The sequence below is a fragment of the Mus musculus genome, chromosome 7, assembly GCF_000001635.26.
Source record: "Mus musculus strain C57BL/6J chromosome 7, GRCm38.p6 C57BL/6J".
NCBI lineage: Eukaryota > Metazoa > Chordata > Mammalia > Rodentia > Muridae > Mus > Mus musculus.
Window position 1 is genome coordinate 19722957 of NC_000073.6, and position 24474 is coordinate 19747430.

At 51.4% G+C, this 24474-nt stretch overlaps 1 protein-coding gene across 2 annotated transcripts in view; it reads right to left on the bottom strand.

Annotated features, from left to right (window-relative positions):
• Nectin2 (nectin cell adhesion molecule 2) overlaps nucleotides 1-24474 on the bottom strand; it is a 32930-nt gene that overhangs the window by 6313 nt on the left and 2143 nt on the right. The window contains exons 2-6 of one of the 2 annotated variants that reach the window (NM_001159724.1): nucleotides 15056-15418; nucleotides 9959-10255; nucleotides 7656-7773; nucleotides 7082-7230; nucleotides 1205-1913 (exon numbers count right to left, since the gene is read on the bottom strand). In NM_001159724.1, coding sequence (NP_001153196.1) covers nucleotides 1525-1913; nucleotides 7082-7230; nucleotides 7656-7773; nucleotides 9959-10255; nucleotides 15056-15418 — 1316 coding nt within the window. In that variant the 3' untranslated portion in view covers nucleotides 1205-1524. Of the gene's footprint in view, nucleotides 1-1204; nucleotides 1914-7081; nucleotides 7231-7655; nucleotides 7774-9958; nucleotides 10256-15055; nucleotides 15419-24474 lie in introns of those variants that run through there. The other variant, NM_008990.3, reaches the window with a different exon arrangement.

Sequence of the window (24474 nt, forward strand, 5' to 3'; positions counted from 1 at the left end):
ACACTCAGCATTTCCTGCCATTGTTGCTGGCTGGCTACATTCCCACAGGTCAAGGCTCTGTGACCCGGGCCACTTTTTTGTCCCCAGCATGGCAGACACAGGCTTGGTAATCTGAGATCTATGACTACTGGTTGAGGAAGTGCCTGTGACCTGGCCTCCTGGCAGCTCCACCCACCCAGAAGGTGGCATCAGATCCTAGCTAGTGTCCCAAGAGGCCACAGGTATGTGGGGAAGATAAGAGTTCAACTTCTCTCAGGAGCAAATGCTCTGGGGGCCCAAGTCAAAAGGCTGCTAGCTTGAGGAGAAACATGTATGTGCATGTTGTACCTGTGGTATCTATGCATGTTGCGTTTGAGTATATGTGTGTCAGTGTGCATAGGTGAGAGATGTGTGTGTGTGGTGTATGCCTGTGTAAGTATATGATGTGTGTATGTGTGCATGTTGTATATGTAGTGTTGTCTCTGTGTGTGTTGTGAGTATATGTGTCTACATCTGTGTGGTGTGTCTGCATATGCTGTACATGTGGTGTATCTGTGTATGTACACTGTGTTTGAGTACATATGTGTCTGTGTATGTATGTATAGATACACATACACAGACACATATGTATATGTTTGTGTGTGTGGTGTGGGGGCTCAGAGACGCATCAGAATTGCCGATAATTTCCACAGAACCAAGCCCTGCTAGGAGGGTGGAAGACAGGTATCCAAAGACAGGCTGCTTTGAGGACATCAAGGTGGGGCCATCTGGGTATTGCCACACCTGACGCCAACCTCTATAGCCTTGCGGTTCTCAAATAGAGAAGCCACCCTCCATTCTTAGGACCCTCTACACCAGTGAAAGGAGATCTGTGTGGCACCCCCCCCCCGCACCCCCCAACCCCCTACCATTAGGACCCAGGACCAAGGCAGCTAGCTTTGCTCTTCCTAAGGAAGCGCAGCTCTGAAGCCAGTCTGGTCACCCACCCGGCCTCTTATCTAAGAGTTCAAGCCCCTTTCCCCACACTCATGGCTCAGAGCCTCAAGGTCAGAGACCACATTCTAAGTCCCTGCAGCTTCAGGAAGGGGTGAGTACAAGTGGCCTAAGAGCTCCCAACCTGGGCCCCAGCTGTTTTTTTTCCTTCATACTGAGTGGTCCCTGTCCCACCCAGTCGTTCCCCAGGATATAAAGAGAGGGGTCTGATGGATTACAAAACACCCCGAGGTTTTCCGACAAGGCATTTATTAGCTCCTGAGTGTTTCGGGGCCAGGGCTAGGCTGGGGCCGAAAGCAAGCTCTGAGGAGTCCTGAGTGTGCACCATGGCGCTCCTGGGGTCCCCTACTCCATGAGGCCCTAAAGATAGGAGTCTGTGTGGTTCCACTTGTCCTCTATCCTGAAAGCAGGGGCGGTGCCCTTCCAACTCCAGTGTGCCCCAGAAGAACCAGTCCAACCGGTCCCTAGCCATCGTTGCTGGCTGGCATTGGTGTGGTTGGCAGTGAGGGTGGAACTTGGTGTTTCCATGTGTCCAGTGTCTATATCGTAGGGTCACACGTAAACTGCCCGCCGAGAGATGAGGGAGCCATCCAGATGGGACTCCATGTCGTCCTTAGGTGACTCGTGTGGAGGTAGCATGAGACCTTCCTCTGCCTTCATTTCTTCCTCCTCCTCCTCATCTTCCTCCCTGCCATCTGGCCTCATGGGCTCAGGGGATGCTGACCTCCAGAAGACAGGACCCCCGTTCCCAAACACCTGAGTCTTTGGATCGTAGGATCCTCTGTCGCCATCATTTCCTCCTCCTCCAGGGCTCTTCCGCCTCCTCCTCCCCCTCAGCAGGATCAAGGCCAGGAACCCCCCAGCCAGGAGTAGCACCAGCAATGTTCCCCCCACGGCCCCCCACACCAGCGGACCCACATCTCGGGAGGCCTGGGGGGTGTCTGAGGAGAAAGGAAGGAGAGAGAAAAAGAGGAGAGGGAGTCAAGAGGACACATCTGGGCGTGAGGGCATGGGGGAGACCCAGGACATGGGTTAGTGACCAGACCAGAACTTAGGAGGTGACTAGCTGGGAGAAGGGAGGAGGAAGGCGAGGAGGAAGAGAAAAGGGGTATCTGTGACCCTTCAGGATGGGCACTGTACAAGGAGAGGCTGCCAGCTGATGCTGCCCAGATAGCTATCTATACCCATAATGTCCCCCCAAAATGAAGATTATAGCAAGGTGTGGTAGCACAAGACTGCCTTCCTAGCATCGGGAGAATGAGGAAAAGGGATCATGCTATCAAGATTAGCCTGGGCCACGTAGTCAGACTCCAGACTCTCAAAATCTCAACAAAGGGTGTTGGTGGGCTGCAGATGATCTGCAATAGAACTCCTGCCTAGAATCCCCCAGTGAGGGGCTGGGGGCGTGGCTCAGTGGTAGAGCCCCTGCCCAGGATCCCCCAGTGAGGGGCTGGGGCGTGGCTCAGTGGTAGAGCATTTGCTTGCTTAGAGGCCCTGTATTCCATCTCCAGCATTAACTAACACTAAGAATTAAAGCCATTTTTGTGACCTGTAGTCACACCTATTGAGGAAGTTAAGAAAGATTCCATGTCTGAGGTCAGGTGGTCTCCATCTCTCCCTCAACACAACAAAAGACAATAGAGACAGTGATAGATGCTGTAGGGCACGGGGTGCTGGCCCCTTGTGTGTTCAGAAGTGCAGGATGGGAGGCCACTGTAAGTAGAGGCCCTCTGTTCTCTCCCACTAGGATCCAGAATGTGAATATGGGAGGAAGTAGTGGGAGGCACTAGTCCTATCAGTGTATCTCCTTGGTTTGGGAGGTCTTGAATCATCTCCCCTACCTCACGCTGCTGTTCCTACTGTTCCCTGCTTCCTGCAGGCCTCATGTTCACCTCACCCCCACAGCTCGCTCCCCACCTACTCCACCATGGCATGGGAATATAAAGGAAATCAACAGTACAGGGATTTGAAGCCTTGCCCATTATGGTGACTTTTTTGTAACACGAGAGTCTCGTTGGGCTGTGATGATGTCCTCAGCCCATAAGGGGAACAGGAATAGATGCCTGAAAGGTCCTGACCAGTGAGCCTGTTGGTGGCCGGGAGTACAGGTTGTTCAGCCCCATGCAACCTACTTCTCAAGTGCTGAAATTGCAGGGCTGGGCTATCACACCCAGGTTTTGAGTAGTGTTTTCAAGTAGAGTACTGTGCTGGGCTCAGATATTGCTCAGTTTTAATCCCAACACATAGGAGGAGGCGGAGGCAGGCAGATCTCTGACTTTAAGGCCAGCCTGGTCTACAGCATGAGTTCCCCACCAACTGGAGCTACACAGTGAGATCCTGCCTCAAAACAACACATAAAAACCAAAATCCAAGGGACAAAATAATAAAAACATACAAATAAAGTCATAGTTTGGGGGAGTTGTGTGCAAGTTCTATGCAAACAGCATATTCTATATATATGGACCTACATCTAGCATGTGGGGGTGGGCTCTGAAAGGACACTTTGACAGTATGTCTGTTTCTAAGTACTGCACAGAGGCAGGAATGAGGTCTGAGTGCTGGTCAGTGAGTCCCTGCTGGCTGCTTCATTGGAAATGTGGGTGCACCCATGAAGTGAGGGAGGGGCTGGGGATCTTGAGCTGCCTATTCCTGGGTCAGTGAGTTGAGTCAAGGATTGTGAGTTGGCTGCAGAGAGGCCTACCATGTAGCACAGCGTGTCCTCTCATGTTTTTCATTGTTGAAAATTTAAAGCCATGCTCATGCAAGATGGTGAATGCGTGGGAACTAAGGCTGTGTGTCTGAGAGTGGGTGTGGGGTCAGTACCTTGGAGAGCGGCAGGACCCATGTTTCCCTGGTGTGAGACTCCAACTTCTGCCAATTGGATTTATATCCTCTCTCTCTCTCTCTCTCTCTCTCTCTCTCTCTCTCTCTCTCTCTCTCTCTCTCTCTCTCTCTGGAGGCAGAGGCAGGTGGATTTCTGAGTTCGAGGCCAGCCTGGTCTACAGAGTGAGTTCCAGGACAGCCAGCAGCCAGGGCTACACAGGGAAACCCTGTCTCGAAAAACCAAAAAAAAAAAAAACACCCCAAACACCAAACCAAAACAAAAGCTGGTTTGGCACCTGCTATATAGACAAGATTGCCCTCCAACTCAAGGAAACTCCCCTGCCTCTGTCTCACGGGTGTTATGATTACAGGGCGGCACCACCATGCCCAGCTTGTTTGGTTTTCTGAGACAGGTCCTCAGGCTGCACAGACCACCTCCAGACTCACTAAGTAGCCAGTGCTGGCCTCCTGCCTCCGTCCGCCTTCCTGAATGCTGGTCTTAGGTGTGTGCCGCAGGCCTGGCCCAGCCGCTGGTTTCTGGGGTGCTCAGCGTGCCCTTTTCTGCTGGTGTGAAATGTTGGGCTTGTCTTTGCAATGATGTCCTCAAGTACGCTGGTGTTAGCTGGCACTAATTTCCCCTGAAATTAAAACCTCCATCTTGGTCTTAGAGGAAACCTTAAGGGAAAGGATGCCAAAAGGGAGATAAAACATTCCATCCCCAGGGAATCACCTTAAGCTTAGAAAATAAAAGGCTTAAAAGGTTACAGGAAGTCCCAGGTGTGAGGCTGGCTCCTCCCCCTCTAAGCATATATGAGAGGCAATGAAAGCTGAGCCTTGTAGACGAGACAGAGAGAGACACCAAGCTGCTTGGGAAGCGCAGTCTCTACCCCGGGAGCTGCCCACTGGCTGTGCAGGGAGCACCCGCACTGGGGCAGGCGTTGGTGATGCAGCTGTCCCTGTGTCATTTCTGCTTCTGTAAGGAACCTCAGCACAACTTACTGGTGCTATCTACACATTGATCTGTCCTTGATTCCCTGTTTGGGACAAGTAACCGTTTGTCCTTGTCTCCCCAGGAATAGTGTCCCACGACAGGTGGTCTGTGGCTTCCTTTCTGGGAGTCCAGTGCCCGCTCCCCCATGTGTGTGTGTGCCTGTAGATGAAGTGCTTCTGTAGTTGGGGTTAATAGGCAGTTGTTAACTGTCCAACATGGGGGCCATGAAACAAACAGGGGGGAGGGAGGAGTCTCTGGAAGAGCAAGCCACACACTTAACCACTGAGCCATCTCTCCAGCCCACCAAGTTTTCTCTCTGCATGTAGCACACAGGAGCACCCGACTGTAGAGTGGACTATCACTAAGTAAAGCTGAGACCAAGTAAGCTTGGTATAGCAGTACATACCATCACCTCAGCCCTTGGAGGTGGAGGCTGAGCCAGAGATAGCCTGGGCTACATACCCAAACACCCCGTCTGAGAAGATGAGCGGAACAAATGTATCTACTCGTTCCCTGTCTCTGCCTTGTATGTCCTGTGCTGTCTCTGGAGGCACCAGCGAGGAGGCTGTGACTAGGTGAGGCCTGCACCCGCCGGGTCCCTGAGCTGAGAGTGACCTCTCTTCCTTCATAGAGGAAACCTCAATACGTATCGCTTAGCAGTTGACCTAGTGACCCAAGCATCTCCCTAATGGAGTTTCTGGATGCAGAGGTATCTTCTGGAACGCTCCTCAGATGTGTGAGGAAGCACGTTTCTGTATGTGAACTATGGCCCCGTTTGAAATTGCTTTGCTATGAATACATGTCCCAAGGGTTCAGAGCTGACCAGCAACGTGAGTTTGTGTTCCTACAGGCATGTCAGCTGGCTTGGTGTCTGAACAAGACTTGTTGTGTTTCAGCAAGGGTGTGTTTTCAAGAAAGGCTGTGTCCAGCACATCACAGGGCCAGGCTCTATCTTACACCTTCCTTCTAAGCCATTTGTTGTGTTTCTGAGGGGCTCAGGTCCTGCCTGGTAGGGCCACTACTTCAGATTCATGTATTTGCATAGGCAAACTGTGTGGTACCTACACCAGTGCTGCTAAGTCTTCTGTTTTGTATAGAAACTGAGGATTGAACTTAAGGTTTCCAACATGCTAGGCAGGGGCTCTACCACTGAGCCACGCCCCCAGCCCCCCACTGGGGGATTCTAGGCAGGGGCTCTACCACTGAGCCACACCCCCAGCCCCCCACTGGGGGATTCTAGGCAGGGGCTTTACCACTGAGCCACGCCCCCAGCCCCTCCCTGGGGGATTCTAGGCAGGGCTCTACCACTGAGCCACACCCCCAGCCCCCCACTGGGGGATTCTAGGCAGGGACTTTACCACTGAGCCATGCCCTCAGCCCCTCACTGGGGGATTCTAGGCAGGGGCTCCACCACTGCCATTTCTCTAGGCCTCTTCTTATATTTTATTTTGTGAGATTATAGTTTTGTTCAGTAGCCCAGTCTAGATCAGAACGAATTCTGTACACCCTGTATGCTCTGAACTTGTTATTCTTCTGCCATACCTTCTACTTAAATCTGGCTAAGTGTATTTCTAAGAATCATTCTTTCCTGGCTCCTATGGCATGACATAGGTCCTGGCCAGGGTCACTCTTTCTTAGGGTGTGTCTCGGTGACAATTGTTCCAACTATATAGGGTTACATCTGGGTGACTGGATACCCTGGGTCTCCAGCTGAGGATCTTGGCGATAGTTCTCATGGCTGAGCAAGCTGCTTCTCGCTTTGTGTGGGTCTGTTCATTAGTAGTTATAAGAATAAAGAGCATCAAGAGAGTCCCATCTCCTCCCAGGGACAAAGCTCCACAGCTGCCATTAGTCCTTGCCTCCACCATAGACCCAAGCCAACTTCTTGATTTTCTTCTCAATGAACTTGGGGCATTTTTTTTTTTAAAAAACAGGAGTCTTACTATGTAGCACAGGCTAGCCTCACATTAATCTTCCTGTCTCAGATTCTTGAACAAGTACTGGGTCTATAGACCTACATCATTCCCAGCTTAAGCCCTGACTTAAGTATAGGCCCCCAGTTTGAAAGTCCCCCACCAATGCTCCTCTCTGGTCACCCCCAGTTACAGCCTATGGTCACAGACTACACCTGCAAGCCAAAATGGACAAGCTGAACTATATGCTCACCTGTGCAGAGGTAGGTCAGACTCTTTCTCTCTCATCCTAGGGCAGCATCAGTGACACCCCAAAGTGGACCCAAGCCCCAAAGGGAGAAACCACTGGGCTTTAAACTCAAACACCACAAGGCTTCCTTACCTCGCACCAGGATGACCTGCTCAGCACGGCCTGTCCCCACAGCGTTGGTGGCTGTACAGATGAAGGTAGTGTTGACCATTCGATCCACAGAGTGGACAAGCAGCTGAGAGCCCTGGGCCACTGCAGAGGCTGGGAAGACGCCCGAGGTCCTAAGGGTGTGGGGTGAGGTGAGCAACAGAGCAGGCGTCTGGGAGAGCAGTCTCCCCTGAAGACTCCAACAGTCAGCCCTCCCTCTGCAGACCTGGGAGGTCAGGTGCTCTCCTCCCTCAGTCCCAGGGGTACACACCCCAGCCCTCCATCCTCAGACCCAGAGATGCACACCCTAGCTCTCCTCCCTCAGTCCCAGGGGTACACACCCCAGCCCTCCATCCTCAGACCCAGAGATGCACACCCCAGCTCTCCTCCCTCAGACCCAGAGATGACACCCCAGCTCTCCTCCCTCAGACCCAGAGATGACACCTAATCCCTTTTCCTTTAGATCTAGAGATGCAGACCCCAACCCTCCTCCCTCAGAGCTAGGTGTCCAGGCCCCAGTCTCCTTCCTCAGACCCAATTCTAGGTTCACATCACTCACGTGCTCCAGTCATAGTCTGTGGGCTCTGGGTTGCTTCGTACATCACAGGTCAGTATGGCCTCACTGCGGCCAAGGTACCAGTTGTCATCATAGCCGGAGATGGATACTTCTGGAGGGTCTGGGAGAAAAAGATGACTGACTCAGAGACAGGTGGAATCCAGAACTGGGAACAAGTTAGCAGCATTGGTGGTGAGAGATCCATCAGTCAAAACAAACTGGGGTTAGCAGGCCACACTGTGTATGCTCTGACCAGTGTAGACCCAACCCAGGAAGTCACTTGGATATTAGCTCAGGCAAGGCCAAGAAAGCAACTACCCTGTTTATGGTGTGTGTATGGTGTGTGTGTGTGTGCGCGCACACACACACACACACACAAAACGCAACATGTATAGAGTATATCCAGATAGTTTGGGGTGGCCAGTGTAGACAGGCAGGAAGTCAGGGTAGCCAGGCTCACATTGATGGTCTCAGGATGAACATGGCTGGAAAGAGCTACTGCAGATGAGGTGGGGGGACTCTATTACACAGCCAAGGGCACACTGAGCATCCTGAGGCACTGGCATCCTGAGGCAGCTACCACAGTGAGTTGACAGGATGGTACTGCAAATACCAGGTCTGAGTGGCGTGGTTCATGCTTGTAACCCTAGCCCTGAAGACGAAGAAGCAGGAAGATGAATTCAGATCATCTTTAGCTACAGAGAGCTCAAGGAGAGCTCAGGTACACCAGAGACCCTTCCTCAGAAAACCAAGGCTGGAGAGATGGCTCACTGCTTAAGAGCATGTACTTACGAGAGTTTGGCCTCCAGCACCCACATCAGGAGACTCACATCTTGCCTCTGCCCTACACTCTCGTGCATAGAAAGTTCAAGGCCAGCCAGGGCTACATAGTGAGACCCTGACTCAAAACAAAACACAAAATTGAAGCTGGGAGTGTGTGCACGCGGGCGAGCGCGCAGGAGTTGGGGTAAGGAGGAATTCCAGCCTGTGTGCAGAGAGTACTGGGAGATGTCCCTAGACAAAACTGAGGGCTGTCACTGTAGGCAGTTTCTGCAGAAGCCTAGGACACTTTGGGAAGGCTTGGGGAACCCCAAGGCCTCCAAGGGCCAAAGTCAACAACATGGGAGAGTAGGGCTCAGATAAAGGCAGTTTAAACAGCACCAGGAGGGACGGCTGGGCTAGAGAGCTTGCTTAGCATGCACGAGATGCTCAGTTCCACTATCAGCTCCTCATAAAACCTGGTGTAGTGGTCCATGCCTGTAATCCCTGCATATAGATATGTTATATATGTATATATATATAATTTATTATTAATTATATGAATACATTGTAGCTGTCTTCAGACACACCAGAAGAGGGCATTGGATAGTATTACAGATGGTTGTGAGCCACCATGTGGTTGCTGGGATTTGAACTCAGGACCTTCCGAAGTGCTCTTAACCTCTGAGCCATCTCTCCAGCTGTATTCCTGGACTCTTAAAGTGGCATCTGGTGGATCAACAGCTTCAGAGCAGTGGCTATCCTTAGCTATATGAGGGCAACCCGGACTACCTTGTTCGGAAACAAAAGAATTGGAACCCCTTGGAAGGCTGCCCAGGGATGAAATCCAGGGGATTCAGGCAGCAGAGAGCCCTGTGCAGAGACTACAGGTTACAGGACAGGTTACGGGTCTGCGTATGAATGGATCTTCCTCAGCTGTCTGGGGTGTTTGAGGCTAGACCAGGCTACATGACCCTGCCTCCAACAGTGAATCAGACTAAATAGTGTAGCAACAGAGCCGGGGACCAGCGTGGACCATGGCCTAGGATAGTTGAGGATTTTCAGGAAACCTGTTGTCCCTGGAAGCCAGAGAAGACGATACAGAGGACAGCTGTTTGCAGGTAAACCCAGAGTTTTCTCTTCTTCAAGACAGGGTTTCTCTGTCTATCAACTCTGGCTGTCCTGGACTTGCTTTGCTGAGCACTCTGGCCTCGAATTTACAGAGATCTCCTACCTCTGCCTTCCGAGTGCTGGGCTTAAAGGCCTGAGCCGCTACCACTGCCCGGCATATTTTTCTGTTTTCTAGAAACCCGGAAGTAGGTGAACCTTTGGGCTCTCACCCCCCTCTCAGCTTATCTCTGATTCCGGGAGGCGGGAACCCACAGAAGCCAGCGTACCTCTCAGTACCTGGGAGACTCAGGCTAGGGTGGATCTCTAGTACAGACAGACCATAGGCAAGGCAAGGTTTGGCTGGTGGAGCCTGAGGCAGACAGAACTGAGCCAGCACGGACAGCATGTGAGGGAAAGCCACCTCCCGGCACACTCACAGCGCACAGAGAGGGTCACTGGCAGCAGGATCGGCTCTTCGAAGCTCTCGTGTTCCACTCTACACGTGACCTTGACGCCATCCGCTCGGCCCACGGGCACCAAGGAGTATCGGCTGATGATAGTGACGGTGCCAGCCTGTATCCCTGGCTCCTGAGTATCTTTGGCCTCTCCACCCAGAGATGAGATCCAGGTGATTCGGGCAGGGGGGCGGCCCCCAGTGGAGACACAGCGGGCTACAGCCACCGACTGGGGGCCAATTGTGACCTCCTGGGCTTCAGCGTGGTTCTCAGGCTGGGCTAGGGAGATGACCAAAGAAAGCTTGTGATTCACAACTTGCAGTCACTTTACAAACGTCTCAACAGGGGCGGGGGCGGGGGGTGGGGTGAGGAGAGGTGGGAGAGACACGGAAACCGGACCATTCGGAACCAGGCAGGATGGACTACGGACAGACAACATGGAACCACACAGTCACGGATCTGCTCCCTGGGTTCAGAACCCAGCTCACTAGCCTAGCATACGCATAGCTCTGGGCAGCCAGTTAAACTATTTTCTCTGATGTCACATGGGACTGATGCATGGATCAAAGAAATTGACATACCCAGTGCTTAGGATCTGTTTGGCATACATTATCCTAGTCTGAGTAATTACTATATGCATATATGTATATTATATAATATATAATTTATGTATTATATATTTTGCATTTATAATATATTGTGTTATATAGCAATATATTATATTGCTATATTGTTATTTATATGTAATTTAAAATATATAACATATAATATAAATTATATACCTATGTATATATAACTTTTTTGAGACTAGGTCTCACAATGTGGTCTTGGCTGACCTTGAACTCACAGAGATCCAACTGCCTTTGCCTGAGTGCTGAGATTAAAGGTGTGCAACACCAAGCCAGGCCTGGGTAGGACATTTTACAATAGCCACTGTGCCCTGTTAGAAAGATGTACAGGCCAAGGCTGGTAGCACAAACCTGTGATCTGACCACTGGGAGAGGCTGAGGCAGGAGGATGTTGAGTTTGAGGTTGGCTTGCTCTATATACTCAGACTTTTGTCTCAGTAATCAAAAGAATAAATGGGGTGTGGTGGGTGGTGCATGCCAGCACTGGGGAGGTGCTGGGGAGGGAGGAAAATCAGAAGTTCAAGGTCAGCCTCAGCCACACACATTCCAGTCCAGCCTGAAACACTTGAGGTTTTTATCAAAATAAAAAACAAAACAAAACAAAACAAAAAGCAAACCTAAGGGTCTGTGTGTGGGCTCAGTGGAAGAGCTCCTGTCTGTGATGCTGAGGCACTGGTTCCGTCCCTCAGCACAAGAAGGGAAAAAACAAAGTGTCCGGTGTGCTTTCCTGTGACAGCCATTGTACTGTGCTTCCAGAAGGGAATAAAAGCAGCAGGAATTCCCCAGGTGGTCATTTTTACCCTTTCACCTCATCCTTCCGGAAAACATGGAAAAACCTCCAACGGAGATAGCAAGGCCCACTCCCTCCTGTCTCTTATCCAGTATTGTCTCTGGAGCCAGGACTCACGGCTCTCCAGTGTCCTGCTGGATCCGCCCACCGGGGCAGGTATCCCCTGGGCTGTCAGTCTGCTGTCCCCTTCTGCTATCCGCACCAGTTCCTCCTGACCACCATTCGTCAGGTGGGTCTGCCCATCAGCGCCCCTGGGATATTCCAGATCCTTCCCTTGGGAAGCCCCTCTTGCCTGTGGAGCCTGGCTAGGGTGTTGGGGGCTCTCCACTCTTCAGATCCCATCCCCAGTTCAAGGCTGGATTCCTCAAGGAATCTCTGACATCACCATGCTCTCCTGAGGCAGATGTTGCTGTATCCACCGTACCGATGGCCTAATCGATATTCTAAAAGTAGGCCTGCCCCTCTTCCATACTTCTCTCTTTCAATACTACAGATACAACTGAGGACTTTGTAAATGATAGGCAAGGCTCTGCCCCTGAGCCACCCCCAAGGCTTCCTGTTGCTCTCCCGTTTTCTCCCTTTCACAGCACAGCTTAGGCGTGTACACCGAGGACCGTGTGCTCACCGGCCGGGGAAACACTTGCTACTGAGCAGCAACCCCAGCTCTCCTTTGATTTATTTATTTTTCCCTATCAAAGTAGGATTCTTTTTTGAGGCAGAGATTCTGTGTAGCTCTGTCTGGCCTCGAACTCATAAAGATCTATCTGCCTCTGCCTCCCAAGTGCTGGGCTTAAAGGCGTGTGCCACCATTCCCAGCTTGAAGTATGTCTTGACTGTACTCTTGTTCAAGCTATTACATAAGGGTAGAGAGTTTTATGAGGCTTGGGAGAAGGGCTTTGCAGTGTGTGTGTGTTGATTTTGAGACAGTATCTCATATAGTCCAGGCTGGTCTCAACTCACTTTATATACCTGAAGATGACCTTCAACCTCTGATTATCCTAATTCTATCTTTCAAGTGTTGGGATTGCAGGCACGTGTCATCATCCCTAGTTTCATGTGGTGCAAGGGATCAAAAGCAGGGCTTTGTGCATTACAGGAAAGCATCCTAACAACTAAGCCACACTTCCAGCCCTGCTTCTGTTTGCAAGGGAGATTGAATGTAGAATACATTCAGGGCATGTGTTCTATTGCTGAGCTACATCCCAAGCCTGTCAGTAGGGGATTCTAGGCAGGGGCTCTACCACTGAGCCACACCCCCAGCCCCTCACTGGGGGATTCTAGGCAGGGGCTCTACCACTGAGCCACGCCCCCAGCCCCCTCCCTGGGGGATTCTAGGCGGGGCTCTACCACTGAGCCACACCCCCAGCCCCTCCCTGGGGGATTCTAGGCAGGGGGCTCTACCACTGAGCCACACCCCCAGCCCCTCACTGGGGGATTCTAGGCAGGGGCTCTACCACTGAGCCACACCCCCAGCCCCTCCCTGGGGGATTCTAGGCGGGGCTCTACCACTGAGCCACACCCCCAGCCCCTCACTGGGGGATTCTAGGCAGGGGCTCTACCACTGAGCCACACCCCCAGCCCCTCCCTGGGGGATTCTAGGCAAGGGCTCTACCACTGAGCCACACCCCCAGCCCCTCCCTGGGGGATTCTAGGCAAGGGCTCTACCACTGAGCCACACCCCCAGCCCCTCACTGGGGGATTCTAGGCAAACACTTGGAAGAATTTCATCCCTAGCCAGTCCTTTTTAAAATTTGACTTTGAAGTCAGGCAGTTAGTGGTGGTGCACGCCTTTGATCCCAAGATTTGGGAGGCAGAGGCAGGTTGGATCTCTGAGTTTGAGGCCAGCCTGGTCTACAGAGTGAGTTCCAGGACAGCCAGGGATACACAGAGAAACCCTGTCTCGAAAAACCAAAAAGACATAAAAAATGAAGAGATGGAAAAATTTGATTTTGACACAGAGTCCAAGTTGCCCAGGCTGGCCTTCAACTCACTCTGAAGCTTGCCTCCTGAGTTGCTGGCATGACAGACCTGCTCCGAAGGAACTGGCAAGAGCTGTGCTCTGGGCTCTGGGCACAGCCCTCTTGGCATCCCTCAGAAAGGAAGCTCCAGCTCTGAAGCCAGAAAGAGGGAAAGACTCTGGGTGTTGCGGTGTCTGGAGGGCTGGATTGCTGTGTCCTGCAGGGCATTTTTCAGCATTAGTGAGAAGTCTCTGCCCTTGGGCCACGCCTGTTGAAGCAAGCTGGGAGTCCTTTATTGCTGTCTGTGTATGGGTGTTGTGCCTGCATGGGTCTGTGCACACGCACGCACGTATGTGTGTGTGTGTGTGTGTGTGTGTGTGCATGCGTATGTGTGTGTGTGTGTGTGTGTGTGCATGCGTGCGTGCGTAGATGCCTGTGTGTGTGCATGCGTGTGTGCGTAGATGCCTCTCTCTCTCTCTCTCTCTCTCTCTGTGTGTGTGTGTGTGTGTGTAGTGAAAACTGGAGTTGTAGATGGCTGGCCGGGTCTCTTCCACTGAGTTATCTCTTGGCCCCATGGGTGGGTGTGTCCCTTGTGGTTCTTGGTTTCCTTCAATCCAGGGACAGCGGTTGTAAAACTGCTTAAAACTTCTATTGTACTGCCTCATCCTGCGGTCAGCCACGGCGACCCTATGCCTACAGCTCACCCCCTGCTTCCTTGAGCCTTTCCTGCCTCTCCAATCCTCCACCCAGCTACATTATTATTTTTTATTTATTTATTTTTTTTAAAACAAGTTTGCCTGGCCTCTCTGTGACACCCAGGAGGACACCTCACCAAGTCACAGTCCTGCTTGCCTAGAACCCCCACGGCTCTTGTTCTCAGGATGAAACCAGAGTAGAGTGTAATGGCCCATGTCTACAGACCCAGCTCTGGGGCAGCTGCGTTGTTTTGAATTTGAGGCCAGTGTCTTAGCTAGCTATATATTGAGCCCCTGACTCAAAGAAAAAAAAAATACCTTGTTGTCTGTCATATCCTTGGCAGACAGAGTGAGCAACTAGACTCGGTAGGCACTCAGTGTAAGCATTTGTCAAAGCTAGGTGCACTGGCACACTCCTCGAATCCTAGCACTTGAGATGGAGGCAGGAGGATGCAGTATTCAAGGTCAGCCCTCTGTACAGAGTAAGTTCAAGGCCAGCCTGGGCTCCAGGAGAGCCTATTTAAAAGAAAGGGAGGAAGCGAGGGAGCGAGGGAAGTTCAGAAAACTGGGGCTGAAGATGAAGCTCAATTGGCGCAGAGTGCTTGCGCTACTACACACCCAAGTGCTGTTTCTGTCCCCAGGACCCAAGAAACTGGGTGTGATGGCTCATGCTCTTAATCCCAGCACTCTGAGGTAGAGGCAGAGGCTGGAAATGACAAAGTGGCTCTGCAGGTAAAGGCAATTGCTGCCAAGCCTGACACTTGACAACCTGAGTTTGATCTTCAGGACTCCGTGATATAAGGAGAGAACTGATTCCCAAGAGTTGTCTTCTGATCTCTAAACATTGCAGGGGATGGACACGCGCACACAGACACGGGGACCCCCCTCCCATCTCAATAAAACAAACATACAAACTTCTACAAAACAAAAGACATTTGCCAACACATTAAAGATGGTCAACCTGAAAGCTAGGACACGGAGAAATAGCCAGGGTTCCCTCCACTCACCTATGACTCTGAGCCAGGTCACCCCCCTGCGGGTACCGTTGGGAAACGTGGCAAACTCGCAGGTGTAATTGCCCTCGTCCTCTACCCTCAGTCCCCGGAAGGCCAGTGTGGCATCCCGCAGGTCTGCGTTTGTTTCTGGTCTCGCTCTGACAAAGGACAGACGGTCCTTGCTGAACTGAGAGTTGGGGAAATCCACTCCGAAGGATGGGTGGAAAGCAGCCACAACTGTGCCATCCAGGCGCTGCCAGGTCACCTGAGAGACGCGCTCCGTCGTGGGTGGGAGCAGGTGGCACGGTAACTCCACGGTGCCTCCCAAGCGGCCCCGGACCTCGGGAAGCACTCGTACCCGCACATCTTGGGCTCCTGGGGAGAGAGAAAAGAGGTCAGTCCTGTCGGGGAGGGAACAAGCCAGAGATCTCCAGGTCAGGCATCTCTACCAAGGAAGAGATGATATTCCTACTCACTCGACTGACCTACGTTATACAGGGTCTCACTATGTAGCCCAGAGTGGCCTTGTACTCACAAGGTCTGTCTCCCAGTGGTGTGATTAAAACCGTGAGTCGGGCTGGTGAGATGGCTCAGCAGGTAAGAGCACCCGACTGCTCTTCCGAAGGTCCTGAGTTCAAATCCCAGCAACCACATGATGGCTTACAACCATCCCTAATGAGATCTGACTCCCTCTTCTGGTGTGTCTGAGACAGCTACAGTGACTTACACATAATAAATAAATAAATCTTAAAAAAACAAAAACAAAAAAACCGTGAGTCACCACACCTGACCCACCTTGTCATTTTTTTTTAAATTAGGTATTTTCTTATTTTATATTTCAAATGCTATCCCAAAAGTCTCACCTTGTCATTTTAGTCTTTTTTTTTTTTAGATTTATTTTTAGTTTATGAGATGGGTGTTTTGCTTGTAAGTCTGTGTGCCGTGTGCATGCAGTACCAGAGGAGGCCAGAAAGGGGTGTCAGAGTCCCAGACACAGGAGTTACAGGTGGATCCTATGGAAGAATAGGCAGTGTGCTCTTTTTGCGGGGAGTGAGGGGGCAGGGTTTCTCTGTATAACAGACCCCTGGCTATCCTGGACTTGCTTTGTAGACCAGGCTGGCCCCAAACTCCACTTTTCTCTGTCTCCCTAGTGCTGGGATTAAAGGTGTGTGCCACCACACCAGGAGGGAGGCAGAGTGCCCTTAACTGCTGAGCCATCTCTCAGCACCCCACATTATTTGAGAAAGGTTGCTTGTGGCCGGAAGCTCAGTTTCAGCTAGGCTGGCCAGCAAATCCCAGGGATTCCTCTGTTTCAGCCTCCTCAGTGTTGGGGATCGAACTCGGTCCTCATACTGACATAGAAAGTTTTTGGTCCATCGTTCCGTCTCCCCATCTCTGTCCCCTGCCGATTCTTACACTGATGGTGATTTGATTCACAAATTACACAAGCTAGGTGAGTTTTTCCCTCGTTTTTCCCTGAGGGTTCTTACATGTATATGATATAGTCTGGTCACTGTCACTGCCCCCACCCCGTCACCCCCACATGGCTCTTGTTGAGCCCCTTTCTTCCCAAGAAGTCTGTCTCTGACTTTGACGTCTTCTGTCCTGGTGCTTTGTATTGGCATGGCCGTGGGGTTATCTACTGGAACATGGGCAACAAGCCTGACGCTACCCCACTCTTCGCCACTCCCCCTCCTTCAGCGACCTTCCTGACAACCAACTGCCAATGTCCCCTCCAGGAGGGTGGGGTCTCACGAGCCCCTTCTATTTTCCCACTTTATTTATTTTGTTCTTTTGGAGACAGGCTCTCTCCACATAGCCCTAGCTGTTTTAGAACTCACTATGTAGACCAGGTTGGCCTTGAACTCAGAGATCCTCCTGCTTCTGCCTCCAGAAATGCTGAGATAAATGGTGTGCACCCTTGTGCCTGGCTGAATTTTTACTTAAAAAAAATTATTTGATGTATATGGATGTTTTGTCTATGTATGTCTCTGTACCACATGTGTGCCTGGTGCCTATGGAGGCCAGAAGAGGGCACAGGGTTCTCTGGAGCTGGAGTTACAGATGGTTGTATGTTGCCATGTGGATGCTGAGAATTGAACTCAGAACCTCTGCAAGAGCATCTGTGCTTTTAACCACCAAGCCAACTCTCCAGCCCCCAATTCCTCACTTTAAAAAAATAGTATGGGCTGGAGAGATGGCTCAGTGGTTAAGAGTACTGACTGCTCTTCCGAAGGTCCTGAGTTCAAATCCCAGCAACCACATGGTGGCTCACAACCATCTGTAATGAGATCTAATGCCTTCTTCTGGTGTGTCTGAAGACAGCTACAGTGTACATACATATGATAAATAAATCTTTAAAAATATAGTAATTTTTTTTTTATTTAATGTGTATGTGCGCGCGCGCACATCTATGTACGGCGAACAGGTACCTGTACAGGCCAGAAGGGGGCGCCAAAAGCCCTTGGAATCAGAACTTCAGGCAGCTGTGCAGGACGCTGAGCAAGTCCTCTGCCTGAGCTATCTCTTCAACCCCACCGTCTCCCCACTGTGAACAAATATAGAAACGAGGAAGCCTGTGTCTCAGCTTTGGAGGAAGTACTCCACGATGACCCAGGGGACAATAATGTGTGGGTTTAAATCCAGGGCTCAACATCTCTGTGCCTCAGTTTCCCAGCTGCATAATGAGGACATAATGACAGTGTCGCACACCCCAGGGGTGTTATGAGGACCAAGGAATGCTTGAAGAGCACTCAGCCTAGGTCCACAGGAAACTTGAACTTTGTAAACAAACAGAGGCCAGATAATTACAAGTGGCCATTGACAGTGAGCCCTGAGGTGAGGGACACATGACTTGTCTCTATGAGGAACTGCTTACAACCATCTAGAGAACGAGAGAGAATAAGGGAGTGAGAGAGCGAGAGAGAATAAGAGAGAGAGAGAGAGAGAGAGAGTGAGAGCAAGCACCCTAGGCAGAGCTGCCCACTCAGCGAACAGTGGTGAGTGTACCGTCCTGGCCTCCTCACACACAAGAACCCAGGGAAGCTGGGGTGTGGTAGCAAAAGCTTTTAATCCCACCACACAGGAGGTGGAGGCACGCAGATCTCTTGTGTGTCTGAAGAAAGCCTGGGCTACATAGTGAGTTCCAGGCCAGTCAAGAAGACGTAGCTAAACTCTGCCTAAATAAATAAATAGATAAATAAATAAACAAATGCAAGCAGGCCAGTGGCTGGAGAGATGACTCAGAAGTTAAGAGCACCCATTGTTCTTGCAGAGGGCCTGGGTTGGGTTCCCTGAGATGGTGGCTCACAAACATCCCAAACTCAGCTCTTTCTTGGACACAGCACACATATGGTGTGCAGACATGTATGTAGGCAAAACACCAATTCACTTAAAGCAATCTTTAAAAAAGAAGAACCTGGGTGGTCCTGGTGAGGGAATCTGACAGAACACAATACTGGGGTCAGACAGTGCTAGGGAGGATGGGACAAGTGGCCACCAGTTAAGAGAGTCGTACCATATGCCTCACCACTCAAACCCACCACACACCTAGACAAAAAGGGCTTCATCTCTGCCGCAGAGCGGATCCATATGGACTAGGAAAAGGACAGCTCAGCAGTAGAGCCTCTTCCTAGAATCCCCCAGGGAGGGGCTGGGGGCGTGGCTCAGTGGCAGAGCCCCTGCCTAGAATCCCCCAGGGAGGGGCTGGGGGCGTGGCTCAGTGGCAGAGCGCTTGTGTACCACGTGGAGAGCTTTGGGTCCCAGCCCTACCACAGAGGAGCAGGAGAACTTTTTCAAATTGAAACACAGAGAGATGAGAGCTTCCTGCTGCTTGCTGCTTCTGGGCTGGGTGACCTTTTCAAGCCCAAGTTCTTTCATGTGTAAAATGGAGACATTTAAGTCACCCTGCAGGTTCCCCTGGAACAATTCAAGTAAAAGATCTGACACTCTTTGCAGGCCAGGTCACAGGGTCAGTGCCTGTCCCCACAGGCCACATCTGGCAGGGCTTGCCTTTGCTTCCGCCTGGGTTTTATTTTGTTTATTTAGACAGGGTCTCAATGTTTGGCTTCAGTTGGCCTTGAATTCACATCAATCCTCCTGTCTCACCATCCAGAAGAGCTGGGATTACACAGCTTTGCAAATGTGAATTAGAACAGGTCTTGGAGCTAGGCAAAAGGACATCAAGGACAGAAAAATGGGCTTGAAAAGGTGTCGGGGAGGGGTTGGTGAGATGGCGCAGCGGGTAAAGGTGATTGCAGCCAAGAATGATAACCGGATTTTAATCTCTGAGATCCGAGTAGTGGATAGGGAGAACAGACTCCTGAACATTGTCCTCTTGTATTAACACACACACACACACACACACACACACACACACACACACACACAGGAGGTATCAGTGAACCAGGCTCAGCAGCCTTCAGTCATAATTCCAAAACTAAGGAGACAGAGGCATAAGGATGTTTGGGGCCAGAGAATTCCAGGTTAACCTTCGTTATCCAGGGACGCCCTTCATAAATGAAAACATACAAATGACAAGAATCTCACAGCCCCAAGACCTCCAGACTAAGTCTCTAATTCTGAATACAAGAATGGATGTTCAGAGTGAGATGAACTGTGGCTTATGTTTGTTTGTTTTATTTAATTACTGCATTTACATATGTGTGGGGCAGGGGTGGGGGTGCCAATGCACAGGTGTGGGGTTGGCTCTTTTCTTTCCACTGTGTGGGTCTTGGAGACAGAACTCAGGCTGTCAAGTTTGGCAGCAAGCACCTTCACCCGCTGGGCCGTCTCCCTGGCTGCTGTTTTATTTGTTTTTCTAAGATGGGGTCTGACTACATAGTCTCAGCTAACCGTGGAACCCAAGATACTCAAGATACTGGGGTCACATAGTTGTACCAACACCCCCTCCCCGCCAACACCAAGAGTAGTGCTTTTTTTTTTTTTTTTTTATTGGTTTTTTGAGACAGGGTTTCTCTGTGTAGCTCTGGCTGTCCTGGAACTCACTTCGTAGACCAGGCTGGCCTCGAACTCAGAAATCCACCTGCCTCTGCCTCCCGAGTGCTGGGATTAAAGGAGTGCGCCACCATGCCCGGCTGAGTAGTGCTTTTTTTTGTTTGTTTTGGTTTTTCAAGACAAGAGTTTTTCTGTGTAGCCCTGACTGTCCTGGAACTCACTCTGTAAACCAGGCTGGCCTCGAACTCACAGGCTGCCTCTGCCTCCTGAGTACTAGTCCATTTTAAAGGCCCTTCTAAACCCTTAGTAGCAGGTCAGCACGGAAGTCTGATGTGTTCTCTCCCACCTCCTGGAGTAGAAGCCTCAGGAAGCCCATCCTTTAGGCTCTATCGCTAAGATTTATCTCCAGTCAGACTATGTGTGCTCCCTCAGGGTCCCGACTCTGGCTTAAGTCACCAGCCTTTCCTGCTTGGGTCACCTCCTAGGTACCTACTTCTCCGGCTTTGTCTCCACACACAGCCAGAAACTTTGGTAGCTGGTAGCCCTCTTCTCTGCTTGGGGCCTTCAGTAGCTCTCTTCTCACTCAGACCCTTCATGTCCATGCCCAGCTGCTCAGTATCCTAACCTCTCTTCTCTGATCTTCTGGCCTCCGGGGCCTTTGCATGGGTTGTAGCAGGTCAGCCTGGCTTCCTCCTTATCTAGTGATGGCAGGATCTGGTCACCATAATGATAACAAGGATTCTTAACTTGCTCCCTCCAGCACAGAACCAACCAACCATCCACCTATCTCCCCAGCAGAGCCACAGGGAAAGAGAGCTCTGATTCATTCATTGCTGTATTCCGGAGCCTAGAACAGTGTCTGGTATTCTGAAGGTGCTCTGTAAATGTACTGAATGAATGAGTGAGTGAATGAATGAATGAATGAATGATGGGCAACCAAAAAGTGCTGCGCTTCCAAGTATGGGGTGGGGGGGGTACATACCTTTGTAACCCCAGCATGGGGAGGCTGGTGCAGGAAGAGTCTGGCCTATGCCAGCCTATGAATACCGTCTTCCCACAGCACAAGCAGCAGCTGAAGTGGAGTGTGTAGGCTTTTCTGTGAGGGTACTGGGAGCCACGGGGAGTTGTAAACAAGGGGAAGGAACAGGTTAAAGTTTGGAAAGGTCAGTGAGAGCCAAGAAAAGTCCTCTGGTGCCAGGTCTTTAATCTCAGCACTTGGGAGGTAGAGGCGGGCGAAACTGAGTTCAAGGCCAGCCTGGTCTACACAGAGAAACATTATCTTGAAAAACCAAAACGATAAGTAAGTAAGTAAGTAAGTAAATAAATAAATAAAGCCTCTAAACCAGGGTAAGGGCTATACTGATGGAGAGATATCTGGTCAGATGTTCCAGCCCTGTGCGTCATGACAATGAAAAACACGTATTTCTAATGGCCTTACGATCATGAAGTAGCAATGAAATAAACTTGCGGTTGGGGCTTCCTAAGATCACCGGAAAGCGGTTGAGAACCTGCTGATCTAGTTGGAAGTTTTCTCCCAAGTGGGAATGGGAGCAGGACATTGGGCTTGGGGAGGAAGACAGATGCATAATGACTTGTGGCGTTTGAAGTCTATGTGGTGAGGGGAGCCAGGGGTTCTGGGTGTCGGATGGGGAAGCAGGGGAGATGGAGTCGTGAAGCCGGGGAAGATGCGTGGCCTTGTGCAAGAAACACATTTCCTGCAGGCTTCTCAGCAAGTGGCGGTGGTGACCTTGCAGGGACAGACACGGACAGCCAACACCACGCCCAGAGACAGTGGCCAGTGGGAACACTTGCTTCTCTGCCTCTGACTGGTGACAGCTCTATAGAGATGTCAGCTGGGTCTTCAAACACACTTCCTCCTCCCCTGGGGAATGGACTAGCAGGCTTCCTGCAGGCCAGAGTAGAGACTGCCTCTGGCGTAGGTAAAGCCCAGACTGAGGAAAGACACGGGAGGGTTAGACCTGGGGGGATAATAGTCTGAGGGAGGAGGCTGGAGGAGGGTCTGGAAGCCTAGTTTCTTAGATTTCCGGCCTGGCTGGCTCCTCCAGTCCCAGCTGGCCCCTGCACACCTATAAAACAAGCTGTGTCCTAGCCCCCACCATATCAGGGTGGGGCAGGGCTGGAGCAAACCCTTCAAGGCCAGAGGGCTTTGAGGACCAGCATCAGCTGCTGCCTCAGCCACCTGGGTAATTAATTAATTACATTAATCATAGTTTCCACCCCCACAGTGGACATCCGGAGCCTGTCTGAGGGGTGAGAACTCAGCCAGAGCTGCCAGGGTACGTGGCTTGGGCTGTGTCTGGATTTCTATGTGAGCCTCCCGAGGCCCCTCTGGACCCTTGGATGCGCAGCCTCCTGCTGCTGCTGGGGCTCAGCTCCCAGAGGACCTCTCCTATGGAAGGACAGGCTCATGGGGTGAAGCTCTCAAAGGCTCTCCTGGCTGGGGCCTGGGATAGACCACTCTTGGTCTGCCGAGAGAGCGGACACCTCAGTGTGAATCCCCATTCCAGGAGATTCTGGCCTCTGCTGGTGTACAGATCCTACTTCTAGGGTCTGTTTCTCTCCCCCTGACCCCTTGCCTCTCATTCCCTAGAGTGCGAGAGAGAGAGAGAGAGAGAGAGAGAGAGAGAGAGAGAGAGAGAGAGAGAGAGGGACAGACGGACAGACAGACACTGACTTACTATCCTGAACTCTCTAATTAGCCCAGACTGGCTTTGAACTCAGAGATCTGCCTGCCTCTGCCTTCTGAGTGCTGGGATTAAAGGCTAACTCCCCACAATAACATACATTTTGTGTGAATCAGGGTCTTAAGTAGTCCAGGCTGTCCTGATCTTAATTATGGAGCCAAATATGATTTTGAACTTCTGAAGCTCTGGTCTCTATCTTCCATTTGCAGGATTACAGGTGCACACTACCACTGGTGATTTTTGGGTGCGAGGGATTGAACCCTAGGCCTCATGCATGCTAGGCAAGCACTCTGCCGACTGCTTTGCTCCTCTTGTTTTCTTCCGAGAGAAGGACTCAGATAACCCTGCCTGGCCTCAATCTCACTACATAGCCATGCAATCCGGAATTCTCGCTTGGATTCCAGTCCTGTGCCACCATGCCTGCCGTTGGAGGTGCTGAGTTTGGAACCCAGGGTGTCGTGCATGCTAGGTGAACACTCTATCCACTGGCCCAGCCCATTTCTTTTTTCCCCCCAGTCTTTCCGCTCTCCAGCCAAGGCGGCCCTGGGGGTGGACAGTGTGCTGCCTCAGCCTCCCCCACGCTGGCACTGAGATTACAGGCCTGACTCCACCATTCTGTCTTGAGACAAGGTCTTCCTATGTAACTCAGCCTGGCCTTGAACTCCCTGCAATCCCCCCGCCCCCCCCCCCCCCCCCCCGCCCTCCTCAGCTTTCTTTGAGTGCTGGAGTCACAGGTGTTCATCCCTGTCTTAGGTTTCTGTTTCTGTGACCCTGGGGTCTCCATGTCTCTAGGCATCCAGCACTCACACCTCTCCAAGGCTCCTGACATACTTTCTTACTGCCGGGCCATCTCTCCTGGTCCATCTCCTCCTCCCTTCCTGCTCTGTTTCTCAGCATTGCTGGGGCATTAAAAATGTATCAGCATCCCAGCGGGGGCAGGGGAGCTGGCCCTTGTGCAAGACTCCCTGTGCCTCCCGTGTCTTTAACTCCCTGTGGCCCCTACATGCTGGCTGGCCTTGAGACTGGCCTGTGCTCTGACCTCTCCAAGTCACAGGATCTCCACAGCCCTCTGGCTGGGGTCTTCTGATCTCCTTTCCTGTCACCAAACCTCTCTGCCCTTCCAGTGTCCCTGCCTATACCCCTCCCAGCACCCCAGCACCCCTGCCCCTTTCTGGTATCTTTCTGCCCTCCCTTGCAATCTTCCTTCATTCTTTGTGCATGACTCCATCCTTGCATTACTCCATCCTTGCATAGGTCTGATCCCCGTCCCCTCCCTCTCTTGGCTCCTCTTCCTATATCCCTGCTCTCCATCCTGTCTCTTGCCCCCCCCTCCCCCTCCCCCATTTCTTCTCTGCTCAGTTCCCCTTCCCTAACGAGAAGAGACAGCCAGGCCTGCCATCCCCTCTTCTCCCCTCCCCCGCCACTGTGTGGGGCTGCCTGGATGACATAGATGAGCAGAGAGAGATAGGGAAGAGTGGGGAGGGAGGCTCAGGCTCCAGCAGGAGGTCCAGGTGGTGTAAGCCCCATTCCCAGAGGAGGCCAGGAAGCAGGGAGGCTGAGCAGCTAGAGCCAGGGGAAAGAGATGTAGGGAAAGCAAGGGAGAGATGGAGAGAGCAAAGGAAGGACAAACAGAACAGAAAGGAGAAAGAGCCCGGAAAGAGAGAGAAGGGAGAGATGGAAAGGGAAATGAAAAAAGAAAAAGGAGAGGGAGAGAGAAGGAATGAGGAAGTGGAGATAGGAGTAGGATGGGTTAGGAAAGGCCAAGGTCCT